Raw genomic sequence first — 14536 nt, 5'->3', positions numbered from 1 at the left:
TTGATACCTGAACTTCAATTGACACCTGCTATGGCTCTAACAGGGCACTGCCGCCGGCAGTGAAGAACCTATGGCCCTGAAGACAAACGAACTAATATGTCAACTAAGCCTGGAGGCTTGTCTCTCTTTAGAGTTCTTACTTCGTAGAGTGATATATTTACTTTTTATTTCATTTTTAACTATGTGTGGGTAGTTGTGTGTGCACATGAGGATGGGCATCCATGGAGGTCACTGGTATTGGATACAGGTGACATGGGTGCTGAGAATTTAACTTAGGCCCTTTGGAAAAGTGACATGCTCTCTTAACTGCTGAGCCATCTCTCTAGTCCTGAAAGATGTACAATTTTAAATTTTATTGAAAATCAGTTCTTGTTGGAGGAGGGGAGGCTGCTAGTTAGTTCCTGGCCACTTAGCCCTGAAGTAATCACATAAAAACTGTATTAATTAAATCACTGCTTGGCCCATTAGCTTCTTATTGGCTAACTCTTACATATTTATTTAACCTATTTATATTAATCTGTATATTGCCACATGGCTTGGCTTACTGGCTAAATTTCTGGTGTCTGTCTCCAGCAGGACTACATTGCTTCTCCTTGACTCCACCTCCTTTCTCCCAGCATTCAGTTTAGTTTTCCCTGCCTAACTCTGTTCCACTATAGCTCTGCTATAGGCCCAAAGCAGTTCCTTTACTAACCAATGATATTCACAGCATAAGAGGGGAATCCCACTTCAAATTCTCTCATTAAAAAAAAACAGCTTAACCACAGTTTTCCCTACCTCTACTCCTCCCAGATCCCCCCACCTTTCTTCTCCCCCAAATCCACTTCTTCTCCATTTCCTCTTGAAAAAAGAATTGGTCTCCATGACAAAACAAGATACAATAAGACAAGTCAAAAGCCTTAATATCTAGGCTGGCCAGGGAAACTCAGGAGGGAAAAGGTCCCTATGACCTATGTACCAGTAAGGAAGAGATATATTATGACGTCAAAGATGTCAAAAATAATAATACAAGAGCAAGTCTCCCAGGGGTAACAAACTAAACACAACATAACAAGAAGGGAATGGAGAAGCAGGATCTGGGAGAGGGTGTGGGGAGTGGGACTAAGAGGAGTGGAGGAGTGCAGGCTGCAGTTGGGCTGTATTGTGTGAGAGAAAAATAAATACAAAGAAAAGATACATCTAGTGGTGGCGATGTCAGAGGAGCAGCAGGTGCCAATTGAGTTTCAAGAGTTAGCTCACCACAATACAAGGCCCTGATGGGTAAATTTCAGAGGAAAAAAGGCCTGGAGGGCTTCAGTTCCAGAATGTTTCCTGCTACAGCTGTGCCTTTACATGTTTTCTGCTCCCATTTTTCACTGGTATTTGGCATGGTGTGAACGGGTGTGGGGAAATCCCCATTGCCTTTAATGTAGTGTGGCTATTTCATGGAAGTATCCCATTCTACTGGGCATTTTTACCTGTGGACTATTACGAAGATGTTTCCTCTTAAGCTGTACTGCTTAATTGAAGTAATGATTTTATACAAGAACAGTGTTAGTTTAAATAGAGTTTTCATGATTAAGGGTTTTTAACAAATATAGAAAAGGATTATAATGGAGGCTAGTTTTGTGGAAAAATTAATATGGGTAAATGTAGGATATGATGTTGCCCCTGCCCATCATAATGCAAGGCCGGGAAAGGATAGAAAATATGAACAAGGAAGTGTCACCAGGCTAGGACTTAAAAGTTTTACTTTAGGAGCCAAATAGATTGTGGTTTAAGTTAATGATTAGGAAAACAACTGAGTCCCAAGAATTAGCTCAAGTGGTTTTTGATACTGGGAAGTGTGTTCACAGGTTGTGGGGTCATCATAGCTAAGACAAAGCTTTAAACCATTGACTTTATGTAAGTAGAACTTTAAAAATTGAATGCTTAGTTAAGATAACTGGACAGGGTTCTAAATATGAAAAGTAAAGTAAGTAACCTGTTTTCCTGGCAATTATAAGAGTTACTGCCTATTTACACAGTTATGGATGACGGGCTCCTGATCTGTGAGAAGTCTAAAAGGTAAGTGTTTGACTAAGTGTGGGTTTCTCAGGAAATGCATAAAGATGTGCTTAAGAAATGCATTGGGGTTGACTTGTTTCAGAAAAATGGTTTGACAGTGATTATGTAGGAACTGTGTGACTTTGGGTAATGCAGAAAATTCTCTCTGTAACAAACGTGTTATGGGGATTCTAAAAAGGGTATTAAAAAAGAAAGAGCAGAGAGATAGGTGATAGAGAAACCCTGAAGGGGTGATGTGTGTGTGTGCGCGCACGTGCATGCATGCATGTGTATTGTCCCTTCTGGTTGTCCCCAGAATTAAGTTTTACTCACTCAGATAGAAAGGTCAATTGAGTGATTAGTCGGAGACTCCATGCCCCCCCTTCAATTCCTGAGCTGCTAAAGTCTGATCCTTACAGCAGCAATCTAGGAATCACTAAGATAAAGTCACAGAGAGGGTGACTTCCAACTCACTATGTAGGCAAAAAATGATCTTGAATTTGTTCGCTAGAAGATGTACAGATTTTCTTTGTGTGTGAACAGTTTTATTTTTTGTTTTGCTTTGTTTTTTATGTTTGAGACAGGAATCCTATGTACCATAGACTGTCCTCCATTCTGGCAATGTAGTAAGGGATAACCCCAAATTTCTGATCCTCCTACTCCCACTTCCTAAGGGCAGCAATTTCAGGCATGTCCATCCATACCTTGTTTGCATGATCCTAGTGACTGAACCTAGCGCTCACATACACAAGGTAAATGTTCTACCAGCTGAGCTACATGCCTCTGTTTTACTCTATTCTGTGAATCTATCTGAGTTACATTGTATAAACCAGTCCTGTGAACACACAAAGATATAAAATATAAGCTTTACCAAAAGGTGATTCCCAGAGGATTGCGATATTATCAGTATTATAGCAAAGCTTTGTACTGAGGATGTTTTTTTGCTGAGGAAAAGGAAATTTATTCCATTATAGGCCAAAGTGGTATCTAAGAACTGGAGAAACAAAAGGCGGGGATAGAGGAAGCACGAAGCATCTTCAGGGGCGATTTCTAGTGACTTCATCCCAAGTTCAGTCTATTGTAAAATTTCACAAGTTTGTAGTGATTATGAGAAAATCAAGTACAAATAATGACGGTTATATGGAACTCAATTTATGCATCCTGAAGTTTTATATTTATTCTTAAATGATTATTTCCTATTTTGTTGTTAAACTTTCCTTTTTTATAGTGACGATTTGATGGTGTGTCCCTGTCATCGCAACACTTAGGAGGTGGGATGAAGAGAATCAGGAGTTCAAGGACATCTTCACCTATACAGTGAGTTTGAGATCAGCCTGGCCTACAGGAAATGTACTCTTTTATATATTGTAAGTGCCTCCCAAAAATGTTTTCTTCTCTTATGAAGTGAGTATAATTATAAACATTTGCCATTTTTTTTTAGTATTGCAAGAAAGACACAAACAAAAAAGCCCAAATGGATGTCAAATGTTGTGAATTTCCTTATCTATTACCTTTTTGGAAAATGCGCAGTTCGTTGAAATTCCCAAACCTGGTAATAGCGCTAGAATATGACATTTTAAATGTATCTTTTAGAGACTTGAATCCCATGAGTCATCGCGGTACAAAGAACTTTCCTGAAGTAAATAAAAGTTTCCCTTCTAGTGGCATCCTGCCAGAAAAGGGGGAGCCTGGCAAAGTCTGGGCTATTCCCACCAGGTTCATCCCATAAAAGGACAAGAGCCTCACCTGGATCACACTAGAGACTCTGCAGAGAGAGAGGAACTCATCTCCACTCAGCGGGCAACTTTTAGTGTCTGGCCAGGTATGGAGGGGAAGGTAATTGCTGTCAGAGGAAGAAGAAAAGTGGACTCCGGCTCAGGTCTGCTTTAGGACCCAGTGATACGAGGAGTTTAAAGGAAAGAAACGAATCTTTAAGTGGGACTAGATGGGAGCTGAGACAGGGATGGGGGAAAAGATGGTCTGGATAGAGAGTGACCTTCTTGCTTTTCTCTAGATGACCATGATGAAACTCGGCTTCCTGCTATTTATCATCAAGGCCACCAGACTTTGCAGTTCAGGTGAGTATTGATGCAGGACCCCAGTTTCCTCAGGTCACCCCCTAGCTTTAAAGACAGTCGTCATTAGACTGGGTTACTTCCAGGACCTGGGACTCTGCGCCCAGAGATCATAATCTTGTTGTTGTTGTTGTTTGTTGTTTTTGAGATTGTGTTTTTCTGTGTAGCCCTGACTGTCCTGGAACTCCATCTATAGACCAGACTGGCCTCAGACTCAGAGATCTGCCTGGCTCTGCTACCTGGGAGCTGAAATTAAAGATGTGGGTCAACCCACACTGGAGCACTGGACTGAGCTCCCAAGGTCCCAATGAGGAGCAGAAGGAGGGAGAACATGAGCAAAGAAGTCGGGACCACGAGGGGTGCACCCACCCACTGAGACAGTGGAGCTGATCTACTGAGAGCTCACCAAGGCCAGCTGGACTATTACCAAAAAAAGCATGGGATAAAACTGAACTCTCTGATCATGACGAACAATGAGGGCTGATGAGACGCCAAGGACAATGGCACGCAGTTTTGATCCTACGCAATCTGCTGGCTTGGTGGGAGCCTAGCCAGTCTGGATGTTCACCTTCCTAGATATGGACGGAGGGGGGAGGACCTAGGACTTACCACAGGGCAGGGAACCCTGACTGCTCTTTGGACTGGAGAGAGAGGGGGAGAGGAGTGGGGGGAGGGGGAGAGGGGTGGGAGGAGGGGGAGAAGAGTGGGAGGAGAGGGAGAAGAGTGGGAGGAGGGGGAGGGAAAGGGGAGGCTGGGAGGAGGTGGAAATTTGTTTTTTTTTCTTTATTCTTCTTTTATCAATAAAAAAAATGTTAAAAAAAAAGATGTGGGTCAACATAGCTTGGCTGATTATGCCTTTTTAAACAAACGGAAATTAAATATAATTGTGTTGTTGTACCATTCCTTTTCCTCCTTCCAACCTTTCTAACTTATCTCCCACCCCTACATTCTACAAAATAAAGGCCTCCATTTGTTTAACTGTGGAATATATAAGCATTTCCAATATACAGATGTATTTATGTATATGTTTGTATTATATGTGTGTATATATATAAATATTCCTGGATATGTAAATACAACCTAGTCTATCCCCATAAAGATGATGCCTTTGAGATTAGTCTGGATGCTGATTGGTTCTTGAAGGAAATGGCCAGTATCAATGACATCGCTGAGACAGGTCCTGGTCCCAATCCTGTACTTCTGCAAGAGCTGAGTCCCATCCTAGTGACTCCTTAAGATTAGGACCTATGCTTTAGGGTTTCAATACCAAGTGAATGGTCTAGTTTGTTCCCAGAGAATATTTTCTTCAATTCCACTCTCTACACGAACACAGTGGTATTTTAAAATGCGTAATTCCCCTTCACTGGGTTTTTAGTATCTTTAAGGAAAGAAACGAGTCCCTAAATGCCATCTTACATGATCTCTACATGATAATCTTTGGCAGAGAGATATGAGGCACTAGGGATCTGAGGCATAGACATACTGAATACAATCCAAAAATACTTGACTGGTAAACATGGAGCTACATCGACCTGGGTAGCTTTGACCCCAAAGTTTCCATTTGTTTGCACCCCTTCTATGTTCTCAGAGGACTTTACAGAATTGAGGCCAATTTGCAAGGCTTTTACTTCCATGGTCTCTTGGTCAGTCTCTGCACTGTCGACCTCACGACCCATGCTCCAGGCACATTAGGCTCCCTGCATTTCTCCTACCTGCAAAGCTGGACTTCACTTTATTCTCTCTTTCAAGACTTTAGACAAAAAGTTCTCCACACCTTCAAATCTCTTATCTTTATTCCTACTTAGAAATCTTGTTGATTCTCAGAGGGAGGCTTTGAGAAGTCATGGAATGAGTTTAGGAGGAATGACAGGGGAGGTTGGGTGCCCATGGGTGTGAAAGTCTGCATCTTCTCTTGTTAAAGGGAACCTGGACACCAACAGCCGGGCCAATTCTGTGTCTTCCCCTTTGTTCAGAAGCTGCAAGGAAATCAAGCAGGAGGTCACTGGGGCACGAGGTGAGTGATGAACATTTAAGGAGCACACTGTGATCCTAACACTTGGGAACCTACGGCAGAAGACTAAAAGCTCAAAGTCAACCTGGGGAGACCCTGTCTCAGAAATGCAAACACAAATCAGACTTGTCCTCTGTAATCATTTTTCTTTTTTTATATAGAAAATGTGATCAAATGTACGTGGTGGGTAAAATTTTTACTTAACCAATTTTAAGAGTTTTCAGAATCAAGAATGACTTTTACAATGGGAGGGATCACCACTATCCATCTCCAGAAGGTTTTCATTCCTTAAATAAAAATTCTGTAGTCACCAAGTAACAAATTCCTGTATTCCCTGTGAGCTGCTGTTTTGTTTCCTACATCTATGAATATGTCAATTCTTGTTATCTTATATAAGGTATCCGCCTCATTACATTAGCAAGCTTCAAGGTACTTAAGTGTTGTAGAAGAGTTACCTTACTTTAAAAAGATTAATTATTACTATATTAATGATAATATTCTTGCGCAGATGTACGTCTGTGTTTGGAAACTTGTACATATATGTGCAGGTAGGCAGGTACCTGTAGAGTCCAGAAGAGGCCATCTAGTCCTCTGGAGCTGGAGTGATAAGGACTTGTACACTGTCAAATGTGAGTGCTGGGAAGCTATCCCAAATCCTCTGATAGAGCAGTACTTGCTCTTAACCACTGAGGCATTTCTCCAGTTCACTTCATTCTCTTTGATCTATGGGATATATAGGAATATACACAACATATGATTCTGCTTACTAGACAGCATATATTTCGCTTATACCTTTTTATGTGGAGAAATACTTGACTTGTTTCTGCCATTCAGGTCTTGTGTCCAGAGCTGTAACAAACATGAATGTCCATATCTGAGTCCCTGTTCTCAGTTCTTTGGGTATCAATCAAGTGGAGTTGCTAAGTCCTTTGATAATACTATGGTTAACTTTAGGAGAAACATCCCTGTCAGTTTGGGTAATTCCGTGTTCTGCCTCAGTCACAGAATCATGGCTTTCTGAACTCAGGCACAATCCCAGGGACACCTGTGGTGGGACACTCAGGGTATGAGGCATTAGCCATGTTTGTGGTCCTTAGAGTCATTCTGTTTCTGAAAAGAGATGGACGATGTAGCCTGCACACAGGACTGTGGACTGCTTCTCTCTACAGATGGCCTCTACTTCCTCTACACGGAGAACAGTGCCATCTACCAGACCTTCTGTGACATGACCACTGCTGGTGGTGGATGGACCCTGGTGGCCAGTGTGCACGAGAACAACATGCGTGGGAAGTGCACAGTGGGCGATCGCTGGTCCAGTCAGCAAGGCAACAGAGTAGACTACCCAGAGGGGGATGGCAACTGGGCCAACTACAACACCTTTGGGACTGCAGAGGGGGCCACAAGTGATGACTACAAGGTTGGTACACTCTGTAGTCACTTGGGAAAACATGAGGATGTGAGTGTAGCTCAAGGATGCCCTGGAGAGGGTGGGAAGTTTGTCCTTCAACACAGAGCTGAAGAAGTGAAAAGTGCTTATCTTGAATCTCAGCATCCTTCCAAGTAGGGTTTTCAGTAAGTAGGTGGTGGTGGTGGGACCATTGTCCTTGGAAATAATGACATCTGAACATGGCTGACCCTCTGTCCACCTGGATCCCAGAGATACCAGCTGTGCTGGACACTGTGCATGAGGATCTTCTGCTTAGCGAAATCTTGTCTGGTCAGGCTCAGTGTTGGTTGCTTTCCAGAACCCTGGCTACTTCGACATCCAGGCTGAGAACCTGGGGATCTGGCATGTTCCCAACAATAGCCCCCTGGAAGATTGGAGGAACAGCTCCCTGCTGAGATACCATACCTACAGTGGCTTCCTGAAGCATATGGGCCATAACCTATTTGGTCTGTACCAGGTACTCGAAACTGTTGTCTGAAGCTGTTTTTCATCTGTGTGGAGAGAGAGGCAGGTGTTTGAGGTTTGGCAAATTGTGTTCCATGTTTCCCTTATTCTAAAGTGTAATGGGCCAAGGAAGCCAAAGAGTAGGGGTATGTGTAAAAGAGAAGAGAGGAGAAAAGTATGGAGGGGAAAGAAAAGAAAGGTGGGAGGGGTCTAGGGTGTCAGAGAGACACAGACAAAGGGAAGAATTCTTTCTTATCTGACTGGTTGGGAAACATCTGTTACTGAACACATGCTGTGCTTCTCTGTATAGCTTAGTGTGCCTAAGATTGCCAATGCTGCCATCCTTACCCAGTGACTTCTTTTGTTTCCTGTAGATTTACCCGGTGAAATATGGAATAGGGAAGTGTTGGACTGACAACGGCCCAGCAACACCAGTGCTCTATGACTTTGGTGATGCTCAGAAGACAGCCTCTTATTACTCCCCCTATGGCCAGAGTGAGTCTCTAATGTGACTGAACCCTCTGCAGGACACGTGATAAACTCAGTTATGATAAGTAGCAGCCATTTATCATCCACCACAGCCTGCTTCTCTCTGTAAGAGTTTGTGTTTTGATTCACTCCATTTAGTTGATTGCCCTTGGGCTCTCAACTATTAATAACCCACTCTGCAGATTAGGAGACTGGAGCACTGAGTCCAGGAACTTGCCCGAGAGCACAGGGTATAAGCTGGAGAGTTGGCATTTGCATTGTGGAAACATGATTCTGAAATCTACTCTTGGCAACCTCATTATCAGTCAGAGGTTTCTTAGGAACAAACCAGGTCCATGTGCACAGGACAAAACAACAGAAAAAAATGAAGATTTATTTCAGTTGTTAGGATGACAGCCATGTTGCTTAATATGACTAATATGTAGCATGTGCCCTTTGTAAATGCTAATCCTGACCTGTATAATTCAAAGCTCTTCTTATTTATTCTTATTTATTCTTGAGATGTAAGAAAAGTTAGCAAGATAAATGTGAACAGGACCACAATGGATGCACTTGCTAACTGCTGTGACAAGTCCTTGGAGATATTCAGTAGAGACCTTGCCATATCAGAAATTTTTCCACTCAAGCTCTGGCAGATGGGGACCTTTTTTCAAAGACTGGCTCTTGGGATCTGTGGATGGGAATAGATGAGGCTCCTCTGATGGGGCTGATATTTTAGACTGTATATCCTGAACTTGGCACCACTAAACTCTGGACTGACAAATATTTCTAGCATTTTCCTTGAATGCTGTTTTCTGTCTCTTGTTTTCAGATGAATTCACTGCAGGATACATCCAATTCAGAGTGTTTAATAATGAGGGAGCAGCCAATGCTTTGTGTGCTGGGATGAAGGTCACTGGATGTAACACTGAGTTTGTAAGTCTGTAGTGACCAATAAGACTGTGTTTCTGTGCGTATTGAGTATGGGAGATGTCATATTAGTGTACATGCATATACAGGTGTGTGGCCTTTCTCTATACCTTGCTTTGTCTCAGGGATCAGAACTTCTGTCTAGACACAGATAATACTGTCTTGTTGAAATCTAGTCAACATTACAAACTTCTAATGCACTGTTGCTTTTTGTTTAGATTTTAAGACAAAACACTCAGTTACCTGGAATAAGGGTGACACTTTTATTCAGGAAGTATGTGCAAACCTTTGGAGGCTGAAATTGTTAGAGAGTTAATCTCCACCCAGAATTAAGCTTTCAGAGTGAAACATATCCTTTCCATTCTTTTTTTGGGGGGGGGGGTTGTACAGATTTGTATTGTGTAAAGGGGTGACTAGGAGAGTCTTGGACATCTGGTAAACCTCACCCAGGCCATTCTCCTCCCTATCACAGGAAATTTCTCTTGTTGGATGTTGGCATATTAACTAAGTGTCAAGGCAGGTGAACTCAGTTCCACTACAGCAACCTGATGATCCCTGAGCCTGTGATCATTAGACTCACAACATTTTGTTTTGTTTTGTTTTTTAAAAATTTGTTCCCAAAAGCACATTGAGGATGGGGCCCTTTTATTGCCACAGTGAAAGCTGTAACAAGTTAGCATGTTCTGGCCAAGCAGGGTGATGTACATCTTTAATCCCAGAACTCTGGTGGTAGAAACATGCAGGTCTCTGTGAATTTGAGGCCATCCTGGCCTACACAGTGAGTTCCAAGTTAAAAAAAAAACAACATATTAAGACCTTATCTTTAAAAAATAAATTAGCATGTTCTTTTGGGGTCCAGCCATCCCTAAAGTAACAGTCTGAGAATAGTGTTGTCAGTTCCTGGCAGGTGGTCCTATAGATTTGTGTCTATTCATTCCTCATTAGCTTGTCCCTTATCTGGTCAAGATGGAGCAGTTTTATTATCAAAGAGGGCATTAGCACTGTGATATGGAATGATAGAATGGGGGAGAGCATATGGTATTGGGGGAGCAGCAAGCTGTTTTCATTTTTGGTATGTAGGATGGATGTGGGATACAGGAAGAGGTCCTTTAGAAATGTTAACATAAAGTAAATCACACAGCACTTTTACATCACAGCAGTGGTTGGGGGCTGTATAAGTCATGAGCAACAATATAAAGTTTTAGTGTGCACATAAGATTGATATGATCATTCTTTTTTTTCAAAGATGACACAGGTATACTAGAGGTCACAGACTGTAATGGAAGAAAGACTAAGCGTAAGGAAATAAATATTGAAGTGGTCCAATAGTCCATGGTCCAAATAAAAGCCTGATATAATGTGATGAACATTTCGGGGAACAGTGGGCACTAATGAGCTCCAAAGATTTTAAATGTATTAATATTAGAACACAGAGAGTGTAAAGAGAAGTAATTTTTAATAACTTCATGGTTTTTGTTTGAGTAGATGAATATTAAATAGTAAGCCAAGAGGTCTGGGTGATTAATATGTTTGGGATCAATGAGGGATATACAGACATATGATGTTGGATTTTTAAAACCTTTTTTTGACTTTGCTTGTATGTGTGCACATGTATATTCAAGTGATCACAGAGGTCAAAAGGACACATTTGATCCCTGGGAGTTGGAGTTAAAGTCTTATGATTTGGTGCTGGCATCTGATATGGATGGTGGGATCTGAACATTGGTTCTATGGTAGAGTAGTAAGATGTCTTAACCTTTGGGCCATCTTCCAGCCCCCAAGCTACTAGCCTGTTTGGGTGGTATTTTGTTTTGTCTTTTTTTCAGGTGTATTTATTTTATGAGTTTGAGTGTTTTGCCTGCATATATGTATGTGTGTTGCTTGAGATCCCGGTGCACTTGAGCTAGAAGAGGGCATTCTATATCCAGGAACTGGAGTTACAACAGTTATGAGCCCATATGGGTTCTGGGACCCAAACCTGGTCCTCTGCAAGAGCAGCAAGTGCTCTAAAACACAGAACTATCTCTTCAGCCCCAGTGTTACATGCTTTGATCATTGATGGCCTTTGAATATGAAGGGGGTCCCGGAGATTTGTATTGCATACAAACAGCATAGTCGTTCTAGCTTGTGTAAGTACAGCCTATGACATTCACGATGGCAAACTTGCCGATGAACTTCCCCCAAATAAATCCCCATTTTTAAGTTATGCACAGCTGTAAGTAACTGTGTTTTTAATATTTGTTTGTTTTTTGTCATGTGGAGTATGAAGACCCTGAGTAGTGATTATAAATAGCAGTCCAATCTCTAAGCATTAAACTTAAGAAATATCTGGATTGGAGATAGGGATTTTTAAGCAACCAGTGAATTGTTCATAACTAAAGCTAAAGGGGTAACACAAATCATAAGTGAGTTGTAAATGTGTGCCCCCTGAGAAGTAACAATTAAGGAATTCATGAAGGAAAAGACTAGCCAAAGAAGCTGAGCACAAAGCCTCAGAGAAGTTGAAGGAAAGGTAGGAAGAAACAGTGATGCCACTAGAGTCTATGGAAGTGGGATTTATGGATCAAATAGAGTGATACTTCCAATGCAGAATCTGATGAAGGACAAAGAATCACACTGAACTTGGCTTTTGAGATGTCTCTGAGCTCATTAGCTATATTAGTGGGTTTTGCCTCTGTGATAAATACCTGAGAGAAACAATACATGGAAAGAAGTGTGCTGGCTAGTTTTATGACAACTTGACACAAACTATAGTCATCTGAGATGAGAAAACCTCCATTGAGAAAATGCCTCCGTAAGTGCAGGCTGTAGGCAAGCCTGCAGAACATTTGCTTAATTGCTGTTTGATAAATGGTGGCACCACCCTTGGTCTGGTGGCCCTGAGTTCTGTAAGCAAACAGACTGAGCAAGCCATGAGAAGCAAGCCATAAAGCTTCACTTCTTCATGACCTCAACATGAGTTCCTGCCTCCAGGTTTTTGTCCGGTTTGAATTCCTGTCCTGAGTTCCTTCAGTGATGAACAATGATGTGAAACTATGAGCCAAATAAACTCTTTTCTCCCCCAAGTTGCTGTGTTGATGATGTTTCATCACAGCAAATGTCACCCTAAGATTAAGAACTTTGTTAGCTTGATGGTTTCCAAGATTTTAACCCATAGTCATTTGACTCTATTGCTTTTAAATCCATAGTGGGGCAGAAATATCATGCAAGAAGACATATCAGAGTAATATGACCCATGTCACAGTTTTCAAGGACCCAAAAAAGACTAGAAAAGGCCAGGGAAAGACAACCTTCAAAACATGCCATTCACACTTTTAGTGATCTATTTCCTCTAACCAGATGCCCCCTTCCATACCACCACCACCTCCCAATAGTCAGTTCAAAATGGTGACTCTGTTAGTGATTGACTAACTGATGAAAGCAGGGTCCTCATATTTAGTCCCTTCCCCCAAAGTGCTGCCTCTGAATATTACTTATCTTGTGGATCAGGTCTTCAATATAACATCTTTCGATAAGGAACTTCATATCCAAAACATAACACCTCTCATTGCTACTTCCTTCCCCTGTTTTTCAGCACTGCATTGGTGGAGGAGGATACTTCCCAGAAGGTGACCCCTTGCAGTGTGGTGACTTCTCTGCATTTGATTGGAATGGATACGCAACTCACAATGGGTACAGCAGTAGCCAGGAGATAACTGAAGCAGCCGTGCTTCTGTTCTATCGTTGAAAACGTTGTGGTGTGGGACCCAGACATCTTCTCCGGTCTGTGGACTCACATGCACAGAAAAAATAATACCTAGTAACTAAAATGCTAATGACATGGGAAAGAAGAATAAATCATGTTCATTGCATGTTTGGGTATCTTCATGACTTCCTTATGTTCAGGGGTGGAAAATTTCAAGAGTTTCTGCATCCCTATTTGATTCTCCTGGGATAACGTGGATGCAGATTCTGATATAGAAATACTTCTTTTTTTATTTATTCGTCTCTCACATATTACATCCTGACAGTAGCCTCCCCTCCCTCCTCTCCCAGTTCTTCCCTTACCCACCTCCCCCTTACAGGACAGTTGACTGGGAGTGTGCAGACCATCTGCAGAACATGTCTGTCTTTCACGTGCTCCCCAGCACTGAGTCCAGGAACTAGTTCAGTAAGGACTGCTGCACTGTGAAAAGCCAAACAGACGAGCCACGTTCTAAAACTGCAGGCTTTGCCCATGCGAAAGTGACAAGTTCTAGGAAAGCCTATGTCATGGAGCTGGGGAAGCACAGAGGGGAACCTCTAATCCAGAGAAGGCTGCCAGGAAGACCTCACTGAGAAGGTGATTTGGCTTAACTCCTGGCCTACCCTAGAGAGACAACTGGCATATGCCATTATTTTCATGGTGTCCTGCTAGAGAAATGACTTAGTGTTTAAGGAAATGAACGGCTCATCCAGAGGACTCAAGTTTGATCCCTAGCAATCTTGTCAGGTGACTCATGGCTGCCTAGAACTCTAGTTCCAGGGAATCCACTGCCTCTAGCTTCTGTGGCACCAAACTGGGACCAAGCAATCAATGCACAAGCCTGTAGTAGACATTCCATATTAAAATACATAACGTTTTCTTTCTCCACCTCAAGAGTCGGAATTCCAGTCTACAGCATTCAATTGGCTGTATCCAAAGCATCTACCAGTATTACGGGTTGCCAGAAGGGTAGAAGTAAGGATCGTTCCTTTAGTTTTCCAGCACCTAGGTCTCTGCCTCCCTCCCTCTGAGACTCAGAAGTACAGGAGAGATTCTTTCAAAGGAGGAAAGGCATAGCACTTCCTCTGTGTCTGCATCCAGTCTCTTTTGGGCCTTTTACTTTCACTCCTCAGACTACCCCTTGGGGTAGAGTTTGTTATAAATGTTTGGTGGAAATATTGGGGTTCAGAGAGATGAAACAGAAGAAGAAATAAGTTGTTTTCTCCGGGTTAGATAGAAATCTAAACTATAGCTGCTAGACAAAATGGTTAGATGGGAAATCTAAAAATCTACACTATAGTGGCAGATCAATTATTATAATGAAAGGAATATTTTTATTGGATATAAAGCTAACATGGAAATCAGTTGTATCTAAGTAGTATCAGACCCTGAATTTCAGCTAAGTCTCAGGC

The 14536-nt window shown here is 42.0% G+C and overlaps 1 protein-coding gene across 1 annotated transcript; it reads left to right on the top strand.

Moving 5' to 3' along the window:
- The first annotated feature begins 4045 nt into the window (after positions 1-4045).
- On the top strand, positions 4046-13127 carry LOC142858363 (intelectin-1a-like). Its single transcript, XM_075987549.1, has 7 exons — positions 4046-4090; positions 6003-6114; positions 7281-7528; positions 7857-8015; positions 8377-8497; positions 9303-9406; positions 12975-13127. The coding sequence occupies exons 1-7, from the start codon at positions 4046-4048 to the stop codon at positions 13125-13127; spliced, it is 942 nt and encodes a 313-aa protein (XP_075843664.1).
- Positions 13128-14536: the final 1409 nt, after the last annotated feature.

The sequence above is a fragment of the Microtus pennsylvanicus genome, chromosome 10 (genome assembly GCF_037038515.1).
Source record: "Microtus pennsylvanicus isolate mMicPen1 chromosome 10, mMicPen1.hap1, whole genome shotgun sequence".
Lineage (NCBI taxonomy): Eukaryota > Metazoa > Chordata > Mammalia > Rodentia > Cricetidae > Microtus > Microtus pennsylvanicus.
Note: the sequence above shows the minus strand (reverse complement) of the source record. Positions and strands in the feature narration are given on the sequence as shown.

Bases quoted from the DNA above. Each gene is read 5' to 3' on its own strand.
- LOC142858363 (XM_075987549.1), top strand. From the start codon at position 4,046: ATGATGAAACTCGGCTTCCTGCTATTTATCATCAAGGCCACCAGA. The intron at 8,016-8,376 runs GTACTCGAAACT...TGTTTCCTGTAG, and splicing joins ACCTATTTGGTCTGTACCAG to ATTTACCCGGTGAAATATGG. The intron at 8,498-9,302 runs GTGAGTCTCTAA...TCTTGTTTTCAG, and splicing joins TTACTCCCCCTATGGCCAGA to ATGAATTCACTGCAGGATAC.